At 38.2% G+C, this 19,766-nt stretch overlaps 1 protein-coding gene across 1 annotated transcript; it reads left to right on the plus strand.

The window, feature by feature from the left end:
• The first annotated feature begins 500 nt into the window (after positions 1-500).
• Positions 501-17,928, plus strand: masp2 (MBL associated serine protease 2). The gene is made up of 11 exons (XM_073875356.1): positions 501-721; positions 853-1,069; positions 1,266-1,446; positions 1,678-1,809; positions 9,535-9,726; positions 10,485-10,637; positions 12,856-12,974; positions 13,065-13,143; positions 13,687-13,809; positions 13,902-13,976; positions 16,968-17,928. The coding sequence occupies exons 1-11, from the start codon at positions 714-716 to the stop codon at positions 17,747-17,749; spliced, it is 2,061 nt and encodes a 686-aa protein (XP_073731457.1). The 5' UTR covers positions 501-713; the 3' UTR covers positions 17,750-17,928.
• The last annotated feature ends 1,838 nt before the right edge of the window (positions 17,929-19,766 follow it).

Here is a 19,766-nt window from a genome sequence, read left to right on the forward strand (position 1 = left end):
CAGTTACAACTTTTTAAAAATGTATTAGTAAATACTGAAAATAATATGAATTAAGATTAATAAATGCTGTAGAAGTATTATTCATTGTTAGTTCATTTTAGCTAATGTTTGTTAACGCTAACAACCTTATTGTATGTGTTTCCTTTGTAATGATAACTTTTGATCTGTTTAGCAATATCCAAAGTCTATTTAGCAATATCCAAAATACACAATGATGCTGACTGTCTACCATTTTATAACATAATACTGTTTACTAATCCTATTTAAAATCCTATTTGTTAAAAACATATTATCATTCCAACAATTTGAGTTGGATTTGTTCAGAAGTTGCAAAGGCTGTGTTTGCAGGTATACACAAGAATTTTTTTTTTTTATTGACAACTGGTGAAACGTACAGACTCCAAAGTTCAGGGTTCATCCAGGGTCTTGCTGACGGGGGCTTTTTAAGTGATTGCTGTTTATAATCAATAGGCTTTAACAAAAGCTTTGATTGACTCCATGTAAACCTGTATGATTGTTTCTTTGTGGTAATAAACCTGATCAATGACACACTTCATGGTAAAGTAGAGGAGAAGTGTTGCTGTTTAGAGTATTATTTACTCAGGGACATTTATTAGGTGGGTTCAGTAACCTGTAGGGCATTGATCTTCAGCATTAGGATTTATTTAGGATGTTTTTATGAGGCAAACTAAAGTTTGTGGTGATCTGGAACGATGAACAGGTATGAAAGTGTTACGTGTAATGAGTTTGGAGCTTGTGTTTTGGGAATGTTAGAGGATCATTACATTATCAGGGAGCCAGACCTGAATGTCTGAAACACTTCAGATGTTTTTGTGTGCTCCTTTGTTTCAGCGTATCCCTGCTTTTGACCATTCTGCTTCCATTAGCGTCTGGTTTAGAGCTGTCAGGACTGTTCGGGAGCTTCACCTCGCCAAATTTCCCAAACGTCTATCCAAACAACCAGCGTGTGGTGTGGAATATCACAGGACCGGAGGGACACAGATTGCGCCTTTATTTCACTTACTTTAGCCTTGAGCCTTCTCATCGTTGTGAATATGACTACCTTCAGGTTAGATTAATGTCATCAACAAACCTTTAAAAATGAAATAGACGCTAATGTGCATGATCATGATCCTTCTGACATGCAAAGGAATGCCAACTATGCTTGTAATGATGTTAAGTTCAAAATAGAAATGATGTGCGCTTATACCTATTATGATTTTTATTAGGCGTTACTTGCTCAACTTTTGAATGGCTTTTTTCAGGTGTTCTCTGAAGCAAATAAGACAGTCCGGTTCTGTGGTGAGACCCTGAAAGAATATGGTGATGCACCTCCGAAGAATACTGTCGTCTATTCTGATACCAACACCATGTCTGTGGTCTTCAGGTCAGATTATTCCAATGAGGATCGATTCACCGGATTTCAGGCATTTTATTCAGCAGAAGGTGATGTGGTGTGGTGTCTCACTCCCATACTGCTTTCTCACAATATGACTGTCTCCTTCCTGAACAGTCTTAGTTCATGACTGTATCTATCTTCTTTCTCTTACTGTAAGTCATATTTCATTATATGACACACAGATGCATTGATCATGTGGAATTACTATATGATCCAAAATCCATAGGAGTAAATTCAAGTGAGAACTGTCACTTAACAGCTTCTTTTTACTTTTACAGATATCGATGAGTGCTTGAACACAGTGGATGGAGAGCCAATGTGTGACCATCATTGCCATAATTATGTGGGGGGCTTTTACTGCACTTGCAGACTGGGATATGAGCTCCATGCTAATAAGAGACACTGCACTGGTAAGGCTGATCTTAGAACAGATTAGATCTCTGGCATGTAGTTACTCTGCTTATTGATTATAAACTATGTGACAGCATGATACATGCTTATATGCTTAGGAATAAATACATGATCAACATGCGAGTCACTGAGACTCAGTTAGGAGCACTTATTGTTTCATTTGTGATTTGTTTTTGTAATATGCAATGTATATTTAGATATAGATATATAGGGGGTTCTGCCCCAGTGACAGCTTTATATATAATTTGGTTACCTGATTGATTGTGTTTAAGTATTAAATTATGCAGCTACTAGTTTTATATATTGTAGATATAGTGTGTTTTTTAATTTATGGTATTCTGTGAAATACCTTCAACTTCCACATACAGTAGTGGCCAGAAGTGATGTCCAACATTGAACAGTTGACATATTTGCTCTTTATTTATATATTTTTAAAGATGCATTTAAAATTTTATGTACATATTGCGTTGTTGTGTTTGGAGTATAAAGTGAAGCACAACTTTGAAAATTTAAAGGGATAGTTCACACACACAAAAAAAATCTGTTTTGACTGAGATTTCGACATGTGCGGCTGCCCCGGGAGTTTTCGCGTGTTTGTGTTTCACCTCCCACCTTTACAATGGGTTTAATGGTGCACTGGAACAATCCTTCCTAAGATGCATTGAACTTTCATTTACAAAGACATGAAACTCACCGAGTGGTCGGGGGTGTTCACTGGTGTGCTCACACAAAGATCGCTGCAAAATACGCATTCCAACAGGTTTTATCGTAGTTTTTGCCAACTCCATTGACTTTTATTAGATGTGCTGTGAGGTACGGTATTACTCCGCGCCGGGAACTTTGTTTCTATTCTTGCAATTGGCAAAGGCGGATTAGCGCCACCACCTGGGCTGGAGTGTCTATTATTCAAGCTCTCATCGGAAGAATGTACGGGTGTGAGGCGTTTGGAAAAATAGGTCCACAAGTTAACAAACGAATGGTAAAACACCTGTTGGAAAGCATCCTCTGCAGCGATTTTTGTGTGAACATATCAGTGAACGCCCCTGACCGCTCGGTGGGTTTCGCGTCTTTGTAGACGAGGGTTTGGTGCATTTTGGGAAGGATTGTTCCATGCAGTGCACCAATGAACCCATTGTAGAGGTGGGAGGTGGGGCGCAGGCAGGCGAGAATTCTCGGGGCAGCCGCATGTGTCGAAAATTCAGTCAAAACCGTTCTATTTCATCATAAACAATCTGAAAACAGGGCTTTAAGTGTAAAATACCGAACTTGTCCTTTAAGTTTTTGGGTTAACTATCACTTAAAGGAGGCTCGGCAAAAACATGTGTCCAAACTAGTTTATAAAGACATAGCCCAGGACAATGACTTCAAAAGAGGATTGGAAAAAATTAAAAGCAGATCAAATTGTAGTCAATGTATGCTTTATTACCTGTGAGCTTTTTGTTTTTTATGCATTTTCTGTATATTCAAATAAAACCCAGATTCACTAATACACTGTGGTTTGCCTTTTTGCCAATTATTTTGTCCATACATTAAAAGTTTTGTTTTGTCCATTTCGTACACCTCATATTTTGATGATTTAATATAACCTAAGGGGGCATTAAAAGCAAATATTGTACAAATTTTCCTTCACAGACGTCACTTTTGGCCACTACTGTACATACTCTGGAATGTGAATATGCACTCTAAAAAATATTGGGTTGTTTTTAACCCAGGGTGGGTAACTATTGGACAGAACACATTTTTGGGTTAAAATGACCCAAATAATGGGTTGTTTCAACATGTTTGATTAACAATAACCCAGCAGTTGGGTAAAAACAACCCATTAATTGGGTCATATGTAGTACTACACTGTCAGGAATAAAGGTATAAGTACCATGTAGGTACAGATTATGTACATTTTAGGTACCAATATGTATCTTTGATGTACTGATATATGCACCCTTTAGGTGTACCTTTTAATTGGGTTCCACCCCAGTGACAGCTTTTGTTTCTTTACAATGAGTATATAGCTGCCAATGTATTCCCAGTTAATAACTTAACTGCATGACTTCTCCATCTATGGTATGCCATAGTATATTTTTGACAGGGCATAATGGATAAAACTCCTAAAACTGCTTAATAGCATTACTAAAAAAAATTTAAAGCTTTAGAATGATCAATATCTAAGCAGATAAACACATTTTTGATTAACTGACTCAGAACTTCTATACAAAATGAAACTTTATTATATTTCGAAAATATTGCTGGATTCTATTATTTATTCTGCAAGTGGTTAATGTAGTACATCAGGGATCTATTAAGACTGTGTTTACAGCAGCAGGCTGGGCAGCCACAGCTCACCACACACTATCTATCAGCCCTGTCAACAGCTCCTGATTGAGACGCCATAGACTATAATCGAGCTGGAAATGGAGTCACCAAATAGTATAGTAGGTTGTTATATCATTGATAGTGCGGTCACAGTAGAGCACAGAAAGCATTTGGGATTCATATACTGTAGGCACATTTGTTGTTTCCTGTGAATTAGTTTTCAAGTGCCATTGAAGAGATCCTGCCCCCTTCATAATCCCCCTATTTAAAGTAAACTGGCGTTCTTGTCAAGAGTTTTACCAGTTTTAGTTGACAGGACAGTTCATCCACCGAGTAACTGTGGGCACATTCACTTGCATGCCTGTTTAAAGCCGTTGATCTCTGTCAGTCCAGGTTAATTATCATTGGTTCCTGAGGGAGCAGTATTATAGAAACCGACTGAAAATTGATACCTGTTTCAAGCTGTAATACAGTGCTAATGGTGGGTAATTAATCACAATTAGCAGCTCAGACACGATGCTTAATTGTTTTTCTTAGCTAATGGGGAAGATAGAGGCATCGCATCATATCGCACAAAAAGGGTGGACAGAAACAATGACTTGTGTCTGAATGATTTAATCATATGAATTACCAGACCTTTGCCCTCCTCAAATAAGATTATTTATTGCAGTTGTTTGTAACATCTGCTCTAGTTGAGGAACAAACTGCGACAGATTGGAGAGGTATCTTTAGGGCACCATTTGGAAATGGTTCCTATGGGTTTAAGGGTAACACTTTACAATACATTAAAAATGCACTCTTAAAAATAAAGGTTATTTTTTTTCCTTTTCATTGTATGTGGAACTTTATCCTCTACAAAGAAAATTTTTTGCAATAGAAATGTTCTGTGGATGTTAAAAATTCTTTATGTTGACATTAAAGGGATAGTTCACCCCCAAAAATGTTTCTGATGAACACGAGTTGGCTGTTCCAAGCTTTATTATGGTAGTAAATGTCTGATTTGAAACCTTAAAAAGTGCATCCATCCTTCACAGTAGTAATCTACACAGCTTCAGAGGGTTAACCTCTTTTAACGCTGCTAACAATATCTATATGGGTGATTCTTACGAAAACTTGGTTTTAAAAATGTCAAGCATGAAAATGTAAAAATTGCTTAAATTAACTTTTTTTCCCACCAGACATTGAAAAACAAAGTCTGGAGTAAATGGGAACATTAATTTAAAAACTTTTACTTATCATTTAACACTTTTTGTAACATAATTAAAAAAATTAGTCCTAAAAAATCTCATTACCGCAACAGTCAGAAAACATCAACACTGACATATTTTCAAAATGACATGACAAACCTGAAAGAACATAATTTGGAGATTCTGCACATGCATTTAAAATCAAAGAATTATGCTTTTATTAATTAAATTAAGATTTAATAAGCATCTGTTGCGGTAATGATAATCAAAATGTCGTGTAAGCATTCTGACAAGACAATATTTCAAATTAACTGTAAAAAAATGATCTTACCTGGTAGCCATCTTGAAGTAACTGGTCCAAGTGCTTGGTCACTCAAAATCAAACTTTATTAAAATTCTGTATGTGTGCTTTCTGTATGCTGTACTGTTCTCAAAAAGTGTTGGGGAGGATGAGAACATCAGGCATGGACACATCATTTTCCTAATTTTTCTTCATTATTATTATACATGAATATTCAGTAAATATTTTTTCTGTCATCTAAAGTAGTCTAGCAAAACATCCATTTGTTTTTTTTCCTTAATATTTTTGTGTTAATTTGATTAAATTACAACATAACACATGTTCAAACACAGCCGGACACATTGCGGTAATGAGAATTTCAGCAGAAAATGAGATAAAATGTACAATTAAAAATTCTTATGTTGAAATCACACATTGTGCAAGGTAGAACACAGTATTATGTTAATTCTGATGCTTTTTAATGTTACTATATTACACATTTTAAAGCTAAAATCATTAGTGCCGTGGTGTTTCAATGGTTTCGTGAGAATCACCCATATAGCTTACTGTCTACAAACATTAATAATATTAACATTACTACATCGTTTAAAAGGTCTACGAGTTTAGCATCAGTGTATGGTTTCTGTTTTGAGATACAGATGATCTAGCATCATAAATGTAGTATTTTGTGACAGAAGTCCAGATAACAACATGCAAAATATAAACGGGACTTCTTACCTTTGTGTTCATTTAACGATCGTGAGTCGAATCCAGTCTGTTTCAGATGTGTGAATAACTCATGAAAACTGTCTAATAGAATACATCCAATGACAATTTTTGTCCACAAATGCGTATAATCCATGAAATATAGATTTTAGAGCCCGACCGATAAAGGATTTTGAAGGCTGATACCGATACAAATGTTTGTTGGTTTTAAAATCCGATATTCCGATATATCGGCCAATGTTTTTTTTTCAGAAATGCGCAACAAAACATTAACAGATTTCCCTAATATTAGTTATTTGTAGTTATTTATACGTTTTAACTAAAATAATATGATAATGCATTTAAAAAAGAAACTTGTTTCCTTTATTGTTTCATGACCAACTCACAATGAACTCACTTAAACGTTGTTCTCTCTGCCCGACTCTGGCTGTATTAGCAGGTTGTAGGATGTGTGACGCGTTATACACAAGTGTTGCCAACAAGGAGGTTTTAGAGTGCCCTCTGGTGGACAAACTATACAACGGTAACACTCATGACATGGTTGAAGGCTGTTTCGTCCGTTTTAAAAAAATATTCATTTATCGGCCATTATGATGCCGATACCGATAGTTTAGAAAATGCCTAATATCGGCCAATAATATTGGCCTGCCGATATATCGGTCGGGCTCTAATAGATTTATAGTCTGTTGTTTACATCAGATTTCACATGAACGTCCTGTAATAGAATATAATATACAATCTGAGGACTATTTACGTCGTAACACTGTATATGAGATTATACTTTAGGTTTTGTTAAACACATAAACCCGCGGTCAAACTTTTTTTCGAAAAGTAGGCGGGAGTATACATAATATCCAAACAGCGCTGTCAAAAATCGTTACGTCATTTGACTCGCTCGTTCATCCAATGACTTCATAGAAAATAATGATAGACAGAACGTATAGCCAATTAGATAACGAATCCAACGATCTTTGTGTGACGTTTTATTTCATGGTGTGGAAACTGCATGTTATATGCTAACATAAAATAAGAACGAACGTGTATGCATGTAAAAGACTTTTATTTTAGGGCTGACTGGCACTTAGAAAAGGCACTATTCTTACAAAAACCCTTGCAAGAACCTCATTTTTGTCCCTATTGACCTCAAACGTGAAACATAACTTCTTTAGACTTGTGGCTTTGGCATCATTGCATTTATAGGTTTCACACACATATTTATCATTAAGTTTTTTAGTAATAAAAAGATGTTATGCAAAAAAACTTCAGCCTCTCTAACTTTTTTAATTTTAAACTTAAAATAGTTTTGAAACCTGGAAAATGAAGCTCAAAGTGTCTTCTCTCTAATGATACCTTTATGCTTATACTCTAAATGGTTTAGTTAAAACAACCATTTTAGTGAAAGTAGGTCTTTTCATGGTTTGGGCTTGAGTGGGGGTGCTTTTCAAGAGGTTAATAAAGGCTCTCTGAGGGCAATCAATGCGATTTTGTAAGGAATTTTAAAAGGGGCATATCATGAACAGTGCCATAATTGGGTCCCCAGTGCTTCTATCAACCTAGAAAATGTGAAACAGAACAACCCAGTTACTTTGTTATGGTAAACCATTCACTGCAAGCATGTGAAAAAATAGGTGATTGAAGTTTGGCTCCCCTTGTGAGGTCAATAGGGGGTTCTTTTTTGTAATAATAGTGCCTCTTAATCTGCACTATCAAACCATGGCACTGCCATTTAGTGCATAGAGAGAGAAAGAGAGAGAGAGAAAGAGAGAAAATAATTGAAAGCACAATTGAGTTTTAAAATTTCAACAAACCACCATTTTGGCGATCAGTGTTTGCTTTTCATCAGCTCATTTGAATTTTTAACGACACACCAAAAAGTGGCAATTTTAATATGTTATAATAAATTATCTATAGGGTATTTTGAGCTAAAACTTGAAATATGTACTCTGAGGACCCCAAATATTTATTTTACATCTTAAAAAGTGTCTTGTGAAATGTCCCCTTTAATACTTTACAAACTAAAATAACTAGGTTCTGGTCAGAACGATGCGTGTTCACGAGAGAGTGTGTTTACAGCATATGACGTAACGTACGAGACGTAGTGGCGTAGTGACGAATGCTGAAGTAAAGAGAGCAAAACATTCCAGTCAGGAAAAAGAGATCCAAAACTGGGATTTAAAAGAAAATGTTGATAAGATATTTTTTCCTGCGTTTTTGTAAAAACAAACTAGACTACACTGTTTTGATCTTGTTTTACACATTATAGGATTACGGGTTCATCAGGAAATATTATTTTTTTGTGTTTTACAAAAGTCAAACTGACTCACTGTTGTGGCCAATATAATGACAATGAATTATAAATAAAAAATTAAAAATCACTTTTAAACTGCAGTGAGCATAAATTTATTAACAGATTTAACCCTTTCTCCAGTCGTTTTACAGGTTGAAAATATATTTACACTCAATGGCGGCCGATTACTTCTTTTTCGAGGGCGCACGATGTTCGTTACAACATGTACCCGCCATGTGTGTGGTTTTCACACAAAATATGTGTTCTGCGCCTCGAGAGATCCTGTGTGCATCATGTGTCTTGTCAAAATAAGTGCCTGCTGCTGACGCGTCTAAAGGGTTTGTGATAAAAGAAACGCTCGCGTTTGCCAGATACTCGCATAATCTCATGCGTAATCAAAGTTTACTGTTAAGTGAGTGTCTTGCGTGTATTTTGTGAACGTGTCTCTTTAATCATAAACGGTTTTGATGCGTGTGCAGCAGGCACTTATTTTTGACAAGATACGTGATGCACATACTGTAGGTTCACTCGATGCACAAACACATATTTTGAAAACATGAGCAACATACATGACACTCCGAACACTTATTTTGTATTTGCGCCCCTCGGATGAGCAGTCACGGGCCGCCACTGTTTACACTACACTCTCATAAATGCTGGCATATTTTTAAGCTAGTATTGGGTTTAAAAGGTACAAACACAACCTTGTAATTTAACATATGCTGGGTTGTTTTAGCCCAAAATGCTGGGTTGTTGAGTCAAATATAAACATTTTCTGAGTTGTGTAACCCAACGGCTTGGTTTGTCCCTTTTTATCCCAACACTGGGTTGAAAACAACCCAGCATTTTTGAGAGTGTACTTCACTTGCAATCTTCTGCAAACCTAAATGCAGTATCTGTTGAATAAATGTGCATGTGCTTCTTTCCACTGTAGTTGAGTGTAGTGGGCAGGTGTTTCGTGATCGGTCAGGAGAATTGAGCAGTCCAGAGTACCCAGGTGTTTACCCCAAGATGAGCCACTGTGATTACACCATCAGTCTGATGGACGGCTTCCAAGTGACCCTGGACTTCCAGGACCCATTTGATGTGGAGACACATCCTGAAGTCCCCTGCCCGTATGACATCCTCACGGTTGGTTATTTTACAATCAGCAAGGGGTGACACAGGTTCAGCTAGGTTTGAAGATTACGTTTAAAACAGCAGCCATGGAAACGTGTGGATGTTGAGTGAGTCATATTAATGGGACTCTAGTGGGAACTGTCTAGACCTTCTATAGAGGAGAGATTGAAAAGTTGCCAAGCCTCATGGCAGGACTTTCAACATAAATTTTTATTTTAAAAACATGCAGCATTCTATATTAAAGATTAATGTTATGCTTAAGTAATATAATTTACAGTAAAAGTGTTTGAAGAGAGTCTAAAGTGCTTGTTAAGTGGTAGGAAAAGCAGAGCAGATTGCCTCTTCATGAAAACAAACACGATAAGTGTTTATAAATGTTTTTTTTTACCAGAACTGATTTTAACACTCCGTATCAAAGCTAATTTTTTAATGACTGCACTTTTTCCTTTTCTATGTCCTTAAACGTTTTTAATGGCTTGGTAAATGTGCCTCTTTCAGTTTAGTCTCTTTTTACAATGCCTGTAAAACAAATAGGGTATCCTCAGCGCTGATGTTAAAAACATCAGACGACTCCACTAATCACTGACCGGTGGGCTGTTGAATACATAATGTATGCTCTCTCATGCTCTTCACAGCTGCACATCATTTCTGTTCACCCTCACGTCTCCCTAGAGACTTGTTTATCTGTTGCCATTTGTATACACAGGCAATTTAAACGGTCCGTTTCAGCTGCCTGAGTGAAATCATCTCTGCTTTGTCTCTTTGTCACGATAACTGCAGGTAGAAGAGAGTACGGGCCGTTTTGTGGTAGGACCCCGCCGGAAAAAATTGTGACGGGGACACACAAAGTGCGCGTGACTTTCCGATCGGATGGTTCTGGGAAAAATAAAGGATGGAGGATCAAGTATACCAGCACGGGTGATTTGCAAGATGAACTGTACATTTACTTCTGTGGCTAAAATAATGCAATGTATCTCGCCTACAGTAGGGCATCAAGTGAGCTAAAAAAAGCTATGTTTTTGCATTTATGCACTAATGACAGTTACTTCTCCAGGTAGATAAGAATTCATTTTAAAGTTGAAACCCTTGAAGTGCATTTGAACTTTACCTAGTTAAGAATGTTGTTTAAAACAAAATATATAAAAATGATGAATGGAGTGCAGTGTACCAAAAAATGAAGTGCTTGAAATATAGTATTAAAGGCAGGATAGGCAGGAATTATCTAAAAAACTTTTTTACAAATTTGTTTAAACTGTCTTTATATACCAATACATAATTAAAATTTAAGTACCCTGGAAAAGAGAGTATAAAACTCGAGTGTCTGTAGACATTTCACGACTGTTTTTAACACAGCTAATAATTTCCATTCGGGACGAAACAAATGATTGGCTTGCGTGACTATCACTCTCTCTCTCGAGACCATGGCACCACCCCTGTTGCTACAGGATCTGCTCACACATGCGCACACCCGATTGATTTGAACGTGCACGAGGCACGACATCTGGGAAAAGAAAAACTATGGCAGAGAAAGAGCATTCAGAACTCACAGTACCTGCATATGCATTCAGCGAAGGCAAACAAGGTAAAAAAAAGGAATAAATGAAGAAATCAAACGAGAGTAAGTATCGCGTGGCTTTTTCCCGAGTGACGACGCGGTAGCGGTAATGTCTCCGGAGTGTAGTCCTCATCAGAGGCAACAATGCTTTCATCACGGAAACTCTTCCAAGCAAAACACCTTATAAGTTATGAATCTTCCACGAAATTCACCTTCATCACAGTGTAACTGATGGTAATGAAAAACGTGTATCAATGCAACCTGTTTTTAGTCCGTTTGTTACCGAATCAAACAAAATATATTTTAAACTTTACCAGTATCGATATGCTAGCTTAATAGTGAGCCATCCTATTTGTTTATATTCAGAGTGATAACGTTAGGTTTATTATTAAATGTGATTCTGACATGATGTTACTACATGCACCGCACTCCTTCCTCTCCGCTCGTCTGAGGTAAATGCTTCTCCCAGCGGAGCCGGTCGGCGTCGCGCGTTCATGTGTTTTGGGGGCGTGGCTTTAGAAGAAACCCAGAAGGGAGGGGTGGAGTGAATGGAAATAATTAGCTGTGTTTAAAAGGTCTACGGACACTCAATTTTTATACTCTCTTTTTCAAAGTACTTACATTTTACTTATGTATTAGTATATAAAGACAGTTTAAACAAATTTGGAAAAAAGTGAGTTTTTTTTTTTACTTTAACCTGCCTACTCTACCTTTAATATCTGATAGATCTCCTCATTTTAGACGTGATACATTAGGGATCGTGTACAAATTCAAAACTGCAATTTGTAACTTTTGCCTCTTCATCGCCATCTCTGTTTGAAACATAAAATTGCAGTTAGATGTGGAGTAATTTTCTGTACGTGCGTTGTGCTTCACCTCGCTATTTGTGAGGATAAATCTGATGTCTGTGATTACCTCTGTTATTTTCCATTGCAAAATACAAGACAAAAAGTTGATCAAATAACAAAACATTATTATTAGCATTAGCACTAAAACTGTAATGCAGTTTTCATACCAGACGCGGTAGAGGCAGCAAGCGTAAGTGATTTACATGTTAAATCAATGCAAAGACGCGAATAGGCATCCTGTGGCGCGGTATGCGCGGAATTGAGCGTTGCCGCGGGAAACATGCGAGTTGAAAAATCTGAACTTTGGCAGATTTCCGCGCCGTGTTAACCAATCAGGAACTTGCTGTAGTAGTGACGAGATTACAGGAAGAGAGCGGAGTCTCAGCGGAGTTGCAGAAGCCCCTTCCATATTGCGAATTTCTGCGTGAATGTCCGGAATGACTAGAACTTCACCCGCGGCTTTCACGCGCAAATGAAGCGAATAAACTCAAAATGTTCAAGCGTCCAACTACGTGTTTTTGCCACCTCTACCGGGGCTGGTGTGAATGCACCATTAGAAGACAGTTTTAAAAACTGTTTATTCAAGTACTTGCTCAATAATTGAATTTAATTCATTTTTATTCCTTTAAATTACAAGGTTAATAGTTTGTTCCTTTCCTCATGTACGAATGTGTGCTGTCAATATCTTTATTTTTTATTGATTATTTATTATCACTGTCATCTTTTCTCATAGCCAAGCCTTGCCCAAACCCTGTGGCTCCTAAACATGGCCATATTCAGCCTCAGCAACCTCAGTACATCATGACAGACACTTTCAATGTCACGTGTGATCGGGGCTATGAGTTAAATCTGGTAATCATTCTTCCTTTTACTTTCTAAAATGTGTATCAGAAAAAGCGTTTTCTATAATCTGGACTTAAAAGTGACTTTTTACGTCTATAGGGGGAGGAAAGTTTGCCCTTTTATGAAGCCACATGCCTCAAGGGAGGATTTTGGAACGGACCGATGCCTGTATGCGTCAGTAAGTTGCTCAGAAATCCCAGATAAACATGAAGTGTGTGTATAATCGTCAATGGAGATTAAATGCTACAAAAAGGATGTACGTTTCAAAACCCCAGGTGTTCGTTTAGGGAAAAATGAAGATAATTCTAACTGACCATTTACAAATGCTTAAACGAATAGAATTGTCTCAGATTTGCAGTTAAAAAAACTAAATGAGTTTGAACAAAAGGAACAGATAGCATCCATTATAAACAAAATGATTCAGTCATATTTCATGATTTTATATTGATTCATATATGAATTGAAGAAATGTAGAAGAGTAAAAATGTGTAAAACATTCTTGAAAATAATGATAAGTTAATATTCATACAAAAAAGAACAAACATAGCAAAAAGACCAGAATGACATAAAATATATAAAATAAAATAAAAGAATCACATTATGTCAGGAAGGATTTTGCTTTACTTGACCTAAAATAAATAAATGTATTTATACAAATTTTAAAATGTATATGCTTAGGTCTACACAACATATCCCTGTGACAAATGTTTCTCTTTTGCAGTAATGAATTGTGGAGAGCCTGATAAAATTTATAACGGAAGTGTGAAATTCACCTCAACCACATATGAATCGAAGATTGAGTATTCCTGTAATGAATTCTACACAATGGAGACCGGAACAAACGGTATGTTACACATCTCACAGATAGATGACAAACATAATAAATGATTAAAAATACATTTAAAGCTGGAGTTTTTTCTTTTTGTCTTCTCTAAGGAGTGTATACCTGTGCACATGATGGCTACTGGAGAGATGCCCTGGGTAGAAAAACACTCCCGAAATGTTCACCCAGTGAGTACAAATACACTGTAGAAATAAAATGGTCAAAAATCAATCCTTTGCTTTCGCTGAGGCGGTACCCTTTAAAAAAATACATCTTTGCACCTTTCATATTAGTAACTCAGGGGTACATACCCTGCTGAAAAAAACAGCATCAAACCAGCATGGGTATTATGCTGGTCTACGCTGGTTTGATGCTGGTTTAGCTGGTGGTCACCAGCTAGGGTGGCCATTCGTGCCAGTTCCGCCGGACACGTCCTGAACATGTTTTCGGGTTCGTTCTCCGGAAGCCGCGCCGCTCGACCGCATACGCCATCGAGGTTCTCACATTTCAGTTAAAATACATTAGAAAATTAAGATTTATTTCTTTTAAGACATACAATCATTGTAGTTTCATTCTTACCTTAAAATGTAACGGTTGCTTTTCTGAAATTGAACCCGAAATATTAAACCTTGATGACGTATGCGGTTGACCAACGCGACTTCCGGAGAACGAACCCGAAAACATGTTCAGGACGTGTCCGGCGGAACTGGCACGAATGGCCACCCCCAAAACACAACATATGCTGGTCTTGCTGGTATGATCAGCATGGGATGCTGTTGCTAATGCTAGTTTGGTGCTGGTGCTATGCTAGTTTGGTGCTGGTGTTCACTAACAAACCAGCACCAAAACACAACATATGCTGGTCTTGCTTGTATGCTGTTTTTTTTCAGCAGGGTATTGGTACATACATATCTCTACTTAAATGATACATACAGTATTAGGACCTTTTTAGGGTACTGCTCCAGTGACAGCTTCGGACCAATTTTTGCCTTTTTTTCATATTAAAGGGACACTCCAATTTTTTGAAAATATACTCATTTTCCAGCTCTTCTAGAGTTACACATTTGATTTTTACCATTTTGTAATCCATTCAACTGATCTCCTGTTCTGGCTGTACCACTTTTAGCATAGCTTAGCATAATCCAGTGAATCTGATTAGACCATTAGCATCGCACCTACAAAATAACCAAAGAGTTTTGATATTTTTTCTTTTTAAAACTTGACCCCTCCGTTAGTTACATCATGTACTAAGACCGACGGAAAATTAAAAGTTGTAATTTCTAGGCTGATATGGCTAGGAACTATACTCTCATTCTGGCGTAATAATCAAGGACTTTGCTGCCGTAACATGGCTGTAGGAGGCGCAATGATATTATGCAGTGCCTGAAAATAGTCCCCTGCCATTGAAATTTACTAAAGGGGGTCGCACACCGGCCGCGCAGCTCAGCGCCGCGCTGAGTCGTGTCTAGGACAACTCGGAGGTATCGTAAACCGGAAGTGAACATTAAAGGTATAGCGGAAGATTCCGGGTGGATCACCTCTGTTATTGGTCATCCCAGATGTCAATCATTCTGATTATATGTTGACGTATAACCGTCGTACGTGCTCACCTCTAGGTTCGCTTGCTGCACATGCGCACTTTCACGTGTATGTGTGTTGTGTTACGGTTTCAATCATTCATTGAATCTTGCGTTCTCGCTGTGTTTTTTTTCAAAATGTCTGAGGGTCGCAAGAGAAAAAGTGTCTACGAATTGTATGACAAGAAGAGAAAGGACAATAAAGAAAGAAACAAGACCAGAATGTTTATGGGAGACTATTTCACACGCTGGCGTGAGCTAAAAGGACAGGTTGGGCTTCCCACGCGAAGTTTCTACTGGAAAGGTACATTTTGTCATGCTATTTGGAGAATCCATTTAAAATCACTGCTAGTAAAAGTTGATGTAAGCTATGATTAGAGATGCTAGCCCTGGCACAAGTCACGAACCGCACAGACACGATAAACATGCCGACAGAAACTTGTAAACAGAACGAAGAGAAGAACTGAGCTCCTGCATGCTCTCTCTCTGTCTCTGTCTCGTGCACGCGTTTAACAGGCGTTCCCTCTCGAGAGTGTTGCGTGTGCATTTTTTAAAAAATATCGAGGGCCGGTTCTTTTAAATAATTCGGGAAAATCTTCCGCTATACCTTTAAATAGCGCAAGCTTCGTCAGATAGCATCTACTTCAAAATGCAAAATATTCGTTAGCAGCCAATGTTAATTGTTAATGATTTGGGACAAATATGATGTTATTTAATGTGAGTGGCGCTGTGTGGCGCGACAGGGATTTGATCAACTTCCTGAGTCAAAGCTGGGCGGCGCAGACAGGCGCCACCTGGCGGCACCAGTGTGCATATACTCATAGAAAACCATGTGTTCGATTTAAAAGAGGAACTATATTTTATGGCGTAATAGCACTTTTGGGAGTACTTCGACTCTGCGCAGTAACACCCTCCCTCTCCCATTATGAGAGGGAGAAGGGGAGTGGACTTTTCAGGCGAGTCGAAGTACTCCCAAAAGTGCTATTACGCCATAAAATATAGTTCCTCTTTTAAATCCGCTTAGAAAAGCGCTACGTTTTATTTTGTACCACCAAACTTGCTCGTATAACTACTCGTCTTAAATAGGAAAAACGTTGATGTGTTTGGTCACTTCTAACTTTATCTCTAAATGGTACCATTGAATGAATGGGGCTAAGCTAAATGCTATCGAAGCATCGCAGCGCGCTCCAGCGTTTACGTGCACGCACACAGATGATAGAGGGATGTATCAACAATTCTTAGTTAAGGTAATAACATATTTTAATATTGAAAATGAGTAGACTATTCCTTTAAGGGGACTATTTTTGGCTGCTGCGTAATATCATTGCGCCTGCTGAGCATATTTTTTAAAAAAGTGGAGTGTCCCTTTAATGTTTATGGTTGAACATAGTTACTTTTGTTGACAGATATAAACTGTGGCTGCTGATCTCTTTACAAAAGATTACATTTTTAGCAAGATTGAATTGAATTAAAAATTGTTTTCACTTTTATTGCTGACAGTATACTACTTCTAAAGAGCATTTTTAAATGGCATAAATAGCATAAATCAATCTGTTACAAAATGCATATAAAAATTAATCTGATGTCTGTCATCCCTAAAAGTTTGTGGAAAGTCCAAGGACAAACTATCCAGGGTGATTGGTGGTAAGGACGCTGAGAAAAATGACATCCCTTGGCAGGCCATGATACTGGTAGGCAACAGGTTCATAGGCGGCGCTTCTCTCGTGTCAGACGACTGGGCTCTTACTGCTGCTCATGTCCTGCAAAGCTACGAAGGCGCTACCAACCTGAAGCTGAAGATGGGCATAGTCAGATATCAGGACACCGAGGCGATAGTTGGCATTCCAGAGAAAATCTTTATACACCCCGGGTACCATCACGACAACGTTAACTTCAACAATGACATTGCCCTGATTAAACTGGAGTATAAGGTACCGGTCAATGAAGCTGTAATGCCTGTGTGTTTACCTGGAAGGGACGAACGCTTTGTTTTGAGGGCTGATGACTCTGGGAAGGTTTCTGGGTGGGGTGTAAGGAAGCCGAACTTACGTGGAATACATTCCAGTCTTCTCCAGTATGCGCATTTACCCGTTGCTGATTTTAAGCAGTGTAAGGACAAATATGATTCTACGGTGACGGATAAAGGGAAACTTATAGTGACGGAGAATATGATCTGTGCTGGGTTTGCTCAGGGAGGAACAGACTCCTGCGAGGGGGACAGTGGGGGGCCCTATGTGTTTTTTGATAACCACGGCAAAAACTGGTTTATAGGTGGTATTGTGTCGTGGGGTTATGGCTGTGCCCAACCTGGATATTATGGGGTTTATACCAAAGTAAGCAATTACCTTAACTGGATTAATGAAGTCATGTCAAAAAACAGTTAAATTCCAAATGTTTGACTTGGATTCTGTGCTGATACATCATTGAGCAAATTAGAGATACTTACTGTTACCATGACAACGCATTATGTTACATCCTGTAAGACATTTTCGAAGCAGATTTAAGAGCAGAGATTGCTGTCAACTGCTAACTCATTATATTAAAGACGGGACGTTTAAAATGATGTTCAGTTTATTTTGCCTTGATATTGGGGAATTAAAGGCGGAGTGCACAATGTTTGAAAGCCAATGTTGATATTTGAAAACACCTAAACAAACACGCCCCTACCCCAATAGAATCTGGACCTTCTTTTAAAAGACCCGCCCCACACATACGCAACCCGGCAAGGATGTCGGTTAGTAGACACGCTCCTTACTGCTGATTGGCTATAAGTATGTGTTTTGGTAGTCGGCCCTTCTCCTTTTCCAAAGCGTTTTTCAAACATTGTGCAGTCCGCCTTAAAATACATTCACTAAGCAAAAAATACATTCTAATCTTTTACATTATAGTGATGATGCTGGTAGTGACGATTCTCTCAGACCAATCAGTGATCTACAGTGTTTTCGCGTCACGTTTTGGCATCAGCTCAGGTCGCTTGGAACCCCAACCGAGGTGGTAATAAAAAAGTATTGGGTACTACAACTGAACCCAGTGGAAAAGCTCCCAAAAGTACGCTGACCCCGACCCAAACCAAACCGTGGGGTACTATGCAATGGAAAAGTGCCATTAGAGGCCAGTCACACCAAAAGCGCCTTAAACGCTTGCAAACGCAAGGCGCGACGCACTTCCTTTTTAAAAAAAAGAGCAGTGCGACGCGGCTTTTCATATTGCTAAGCAACCACCGAGTCAGCTGTCTTGTCAATCAAATATTGAAGCGTGAGCGCTCTTTTGCTGTTAACTGTCATATTAGCAGAAACTTTAAAAAGAGGGCGCTTGCTCTGACCTTGTTTGAGGGTAAGAGGTGCACAAACACGCAGGAGAGAGTGAGCGAGTGGAGTCCGGTTCTTCAAAGCAACTGTAAACTTCCCTCACCACAACGCAAGGCCCGCCCCTCCCCTCATTCGATTGGACAATGGAAAGACGCGAATGACGTCGGGCGCTTCTCCGCTCTCAGCGCTCCTTCAAAAATGTGTGCGCTGCAGGCGGCAAAAAACCGCAAGGCGCTCGGCGCGCATAAACAGCGCGCAAACGCGCCCTGCCCATAGAATATCATTCAAAAAAGGCGCCTGCAACTGCCATAAACGCTTTTGGTGTGACTTGCCCCTTAGTGTATCTTTATTCAGAAAGAATGCCACAAGCATCACAGCCCCCCTAATGTGTGGTTCAGTTTCTTCATTTTTACCTTTTGAATTCTGACTTTCATCATTTTGCAATGTGTCTAGTTGCATCTTGCAACTGGTTAATATGTCTTGTCCAAAGAAGAGAATATATTTTTTTAAGTCAGCGTGTTTGCTAAAAACCCTAATTTGTTAAAGGAACAGTATGTAAGAAATTTATATCAATTAATCATAAAATGACCCTGATATGACATTAAGAAATCATTTTCATTTCAAATACTTACATCACTCACAACAGTGGTCCGGCCAGGATATTGTCATTTAAAAAGTTGCAGTTGCAGCCCTCAACTGATGTTTATGTTGTCATGTTGTGTATTGGCCACCAGTTGTGTGATTGCAGTACCAGTTTTAGCCACAAGTTTTGTGATTGCAATACCAGTTTTGGCCACAATCCTACATACTGTTCCTTTAAATACCAATAAAAGGACTAAAGTGACAACCGTGAAAAAAATAAATTTCAATTATTGACTAATAACCTTTCAAAACTAAAATACTGAAGCTAAATATAAGATCCTGATAAAAATGGTAACTTTCATGAAAAAAAATCAAGTTGAATTTAAACTCTTCATATTTACAATTTCGCAATATGGCAAACCAGCGTTTTGTTTTACACTTAGTTTTTAATATTTAGAAATCACTAAATGTGGCTTTGCTTAGAGTAATTTGTTGCATTTTCACCACTTGA

The sequence above is a fragment of the Misgurnus anguillicaudatus genome, chromosome 13, assembly GCF_027580225.2.
Source record: "Misgurnus anguillicaudatus chromosome 13, ASM2758022v2, whole genome shotgun sequence".
Taxonomy (NCBI): Eukaryota; Metazoa; Chordata; class Actinopteri; order Cypriniformes; family Cobitidae; genus Misgurnus; species Misgurnus anguillicaudatus.

What these genes read in the sequence shown, in the direction of transcription:
- masp2 (XM_073875356.1), top strand. An exon ending in GGCATTTTATTCAGCAGAAG is followed by an intron (nt 1,447 to 1,677) that starts GTGATGTGGTGT and finishes TTACTTTTACAG; the next exon opens with ATATCGATGAGTGCTTGAAC. An exon ending in CCCCTGCCCGTATGACATCC is followed by an intron (nt 9,727 to 10,484) that starts TCACGGTTGGTT and finishes TTTGTCTCTTTG; the next exon opens with TCACGATAACTGCAGGTAGA.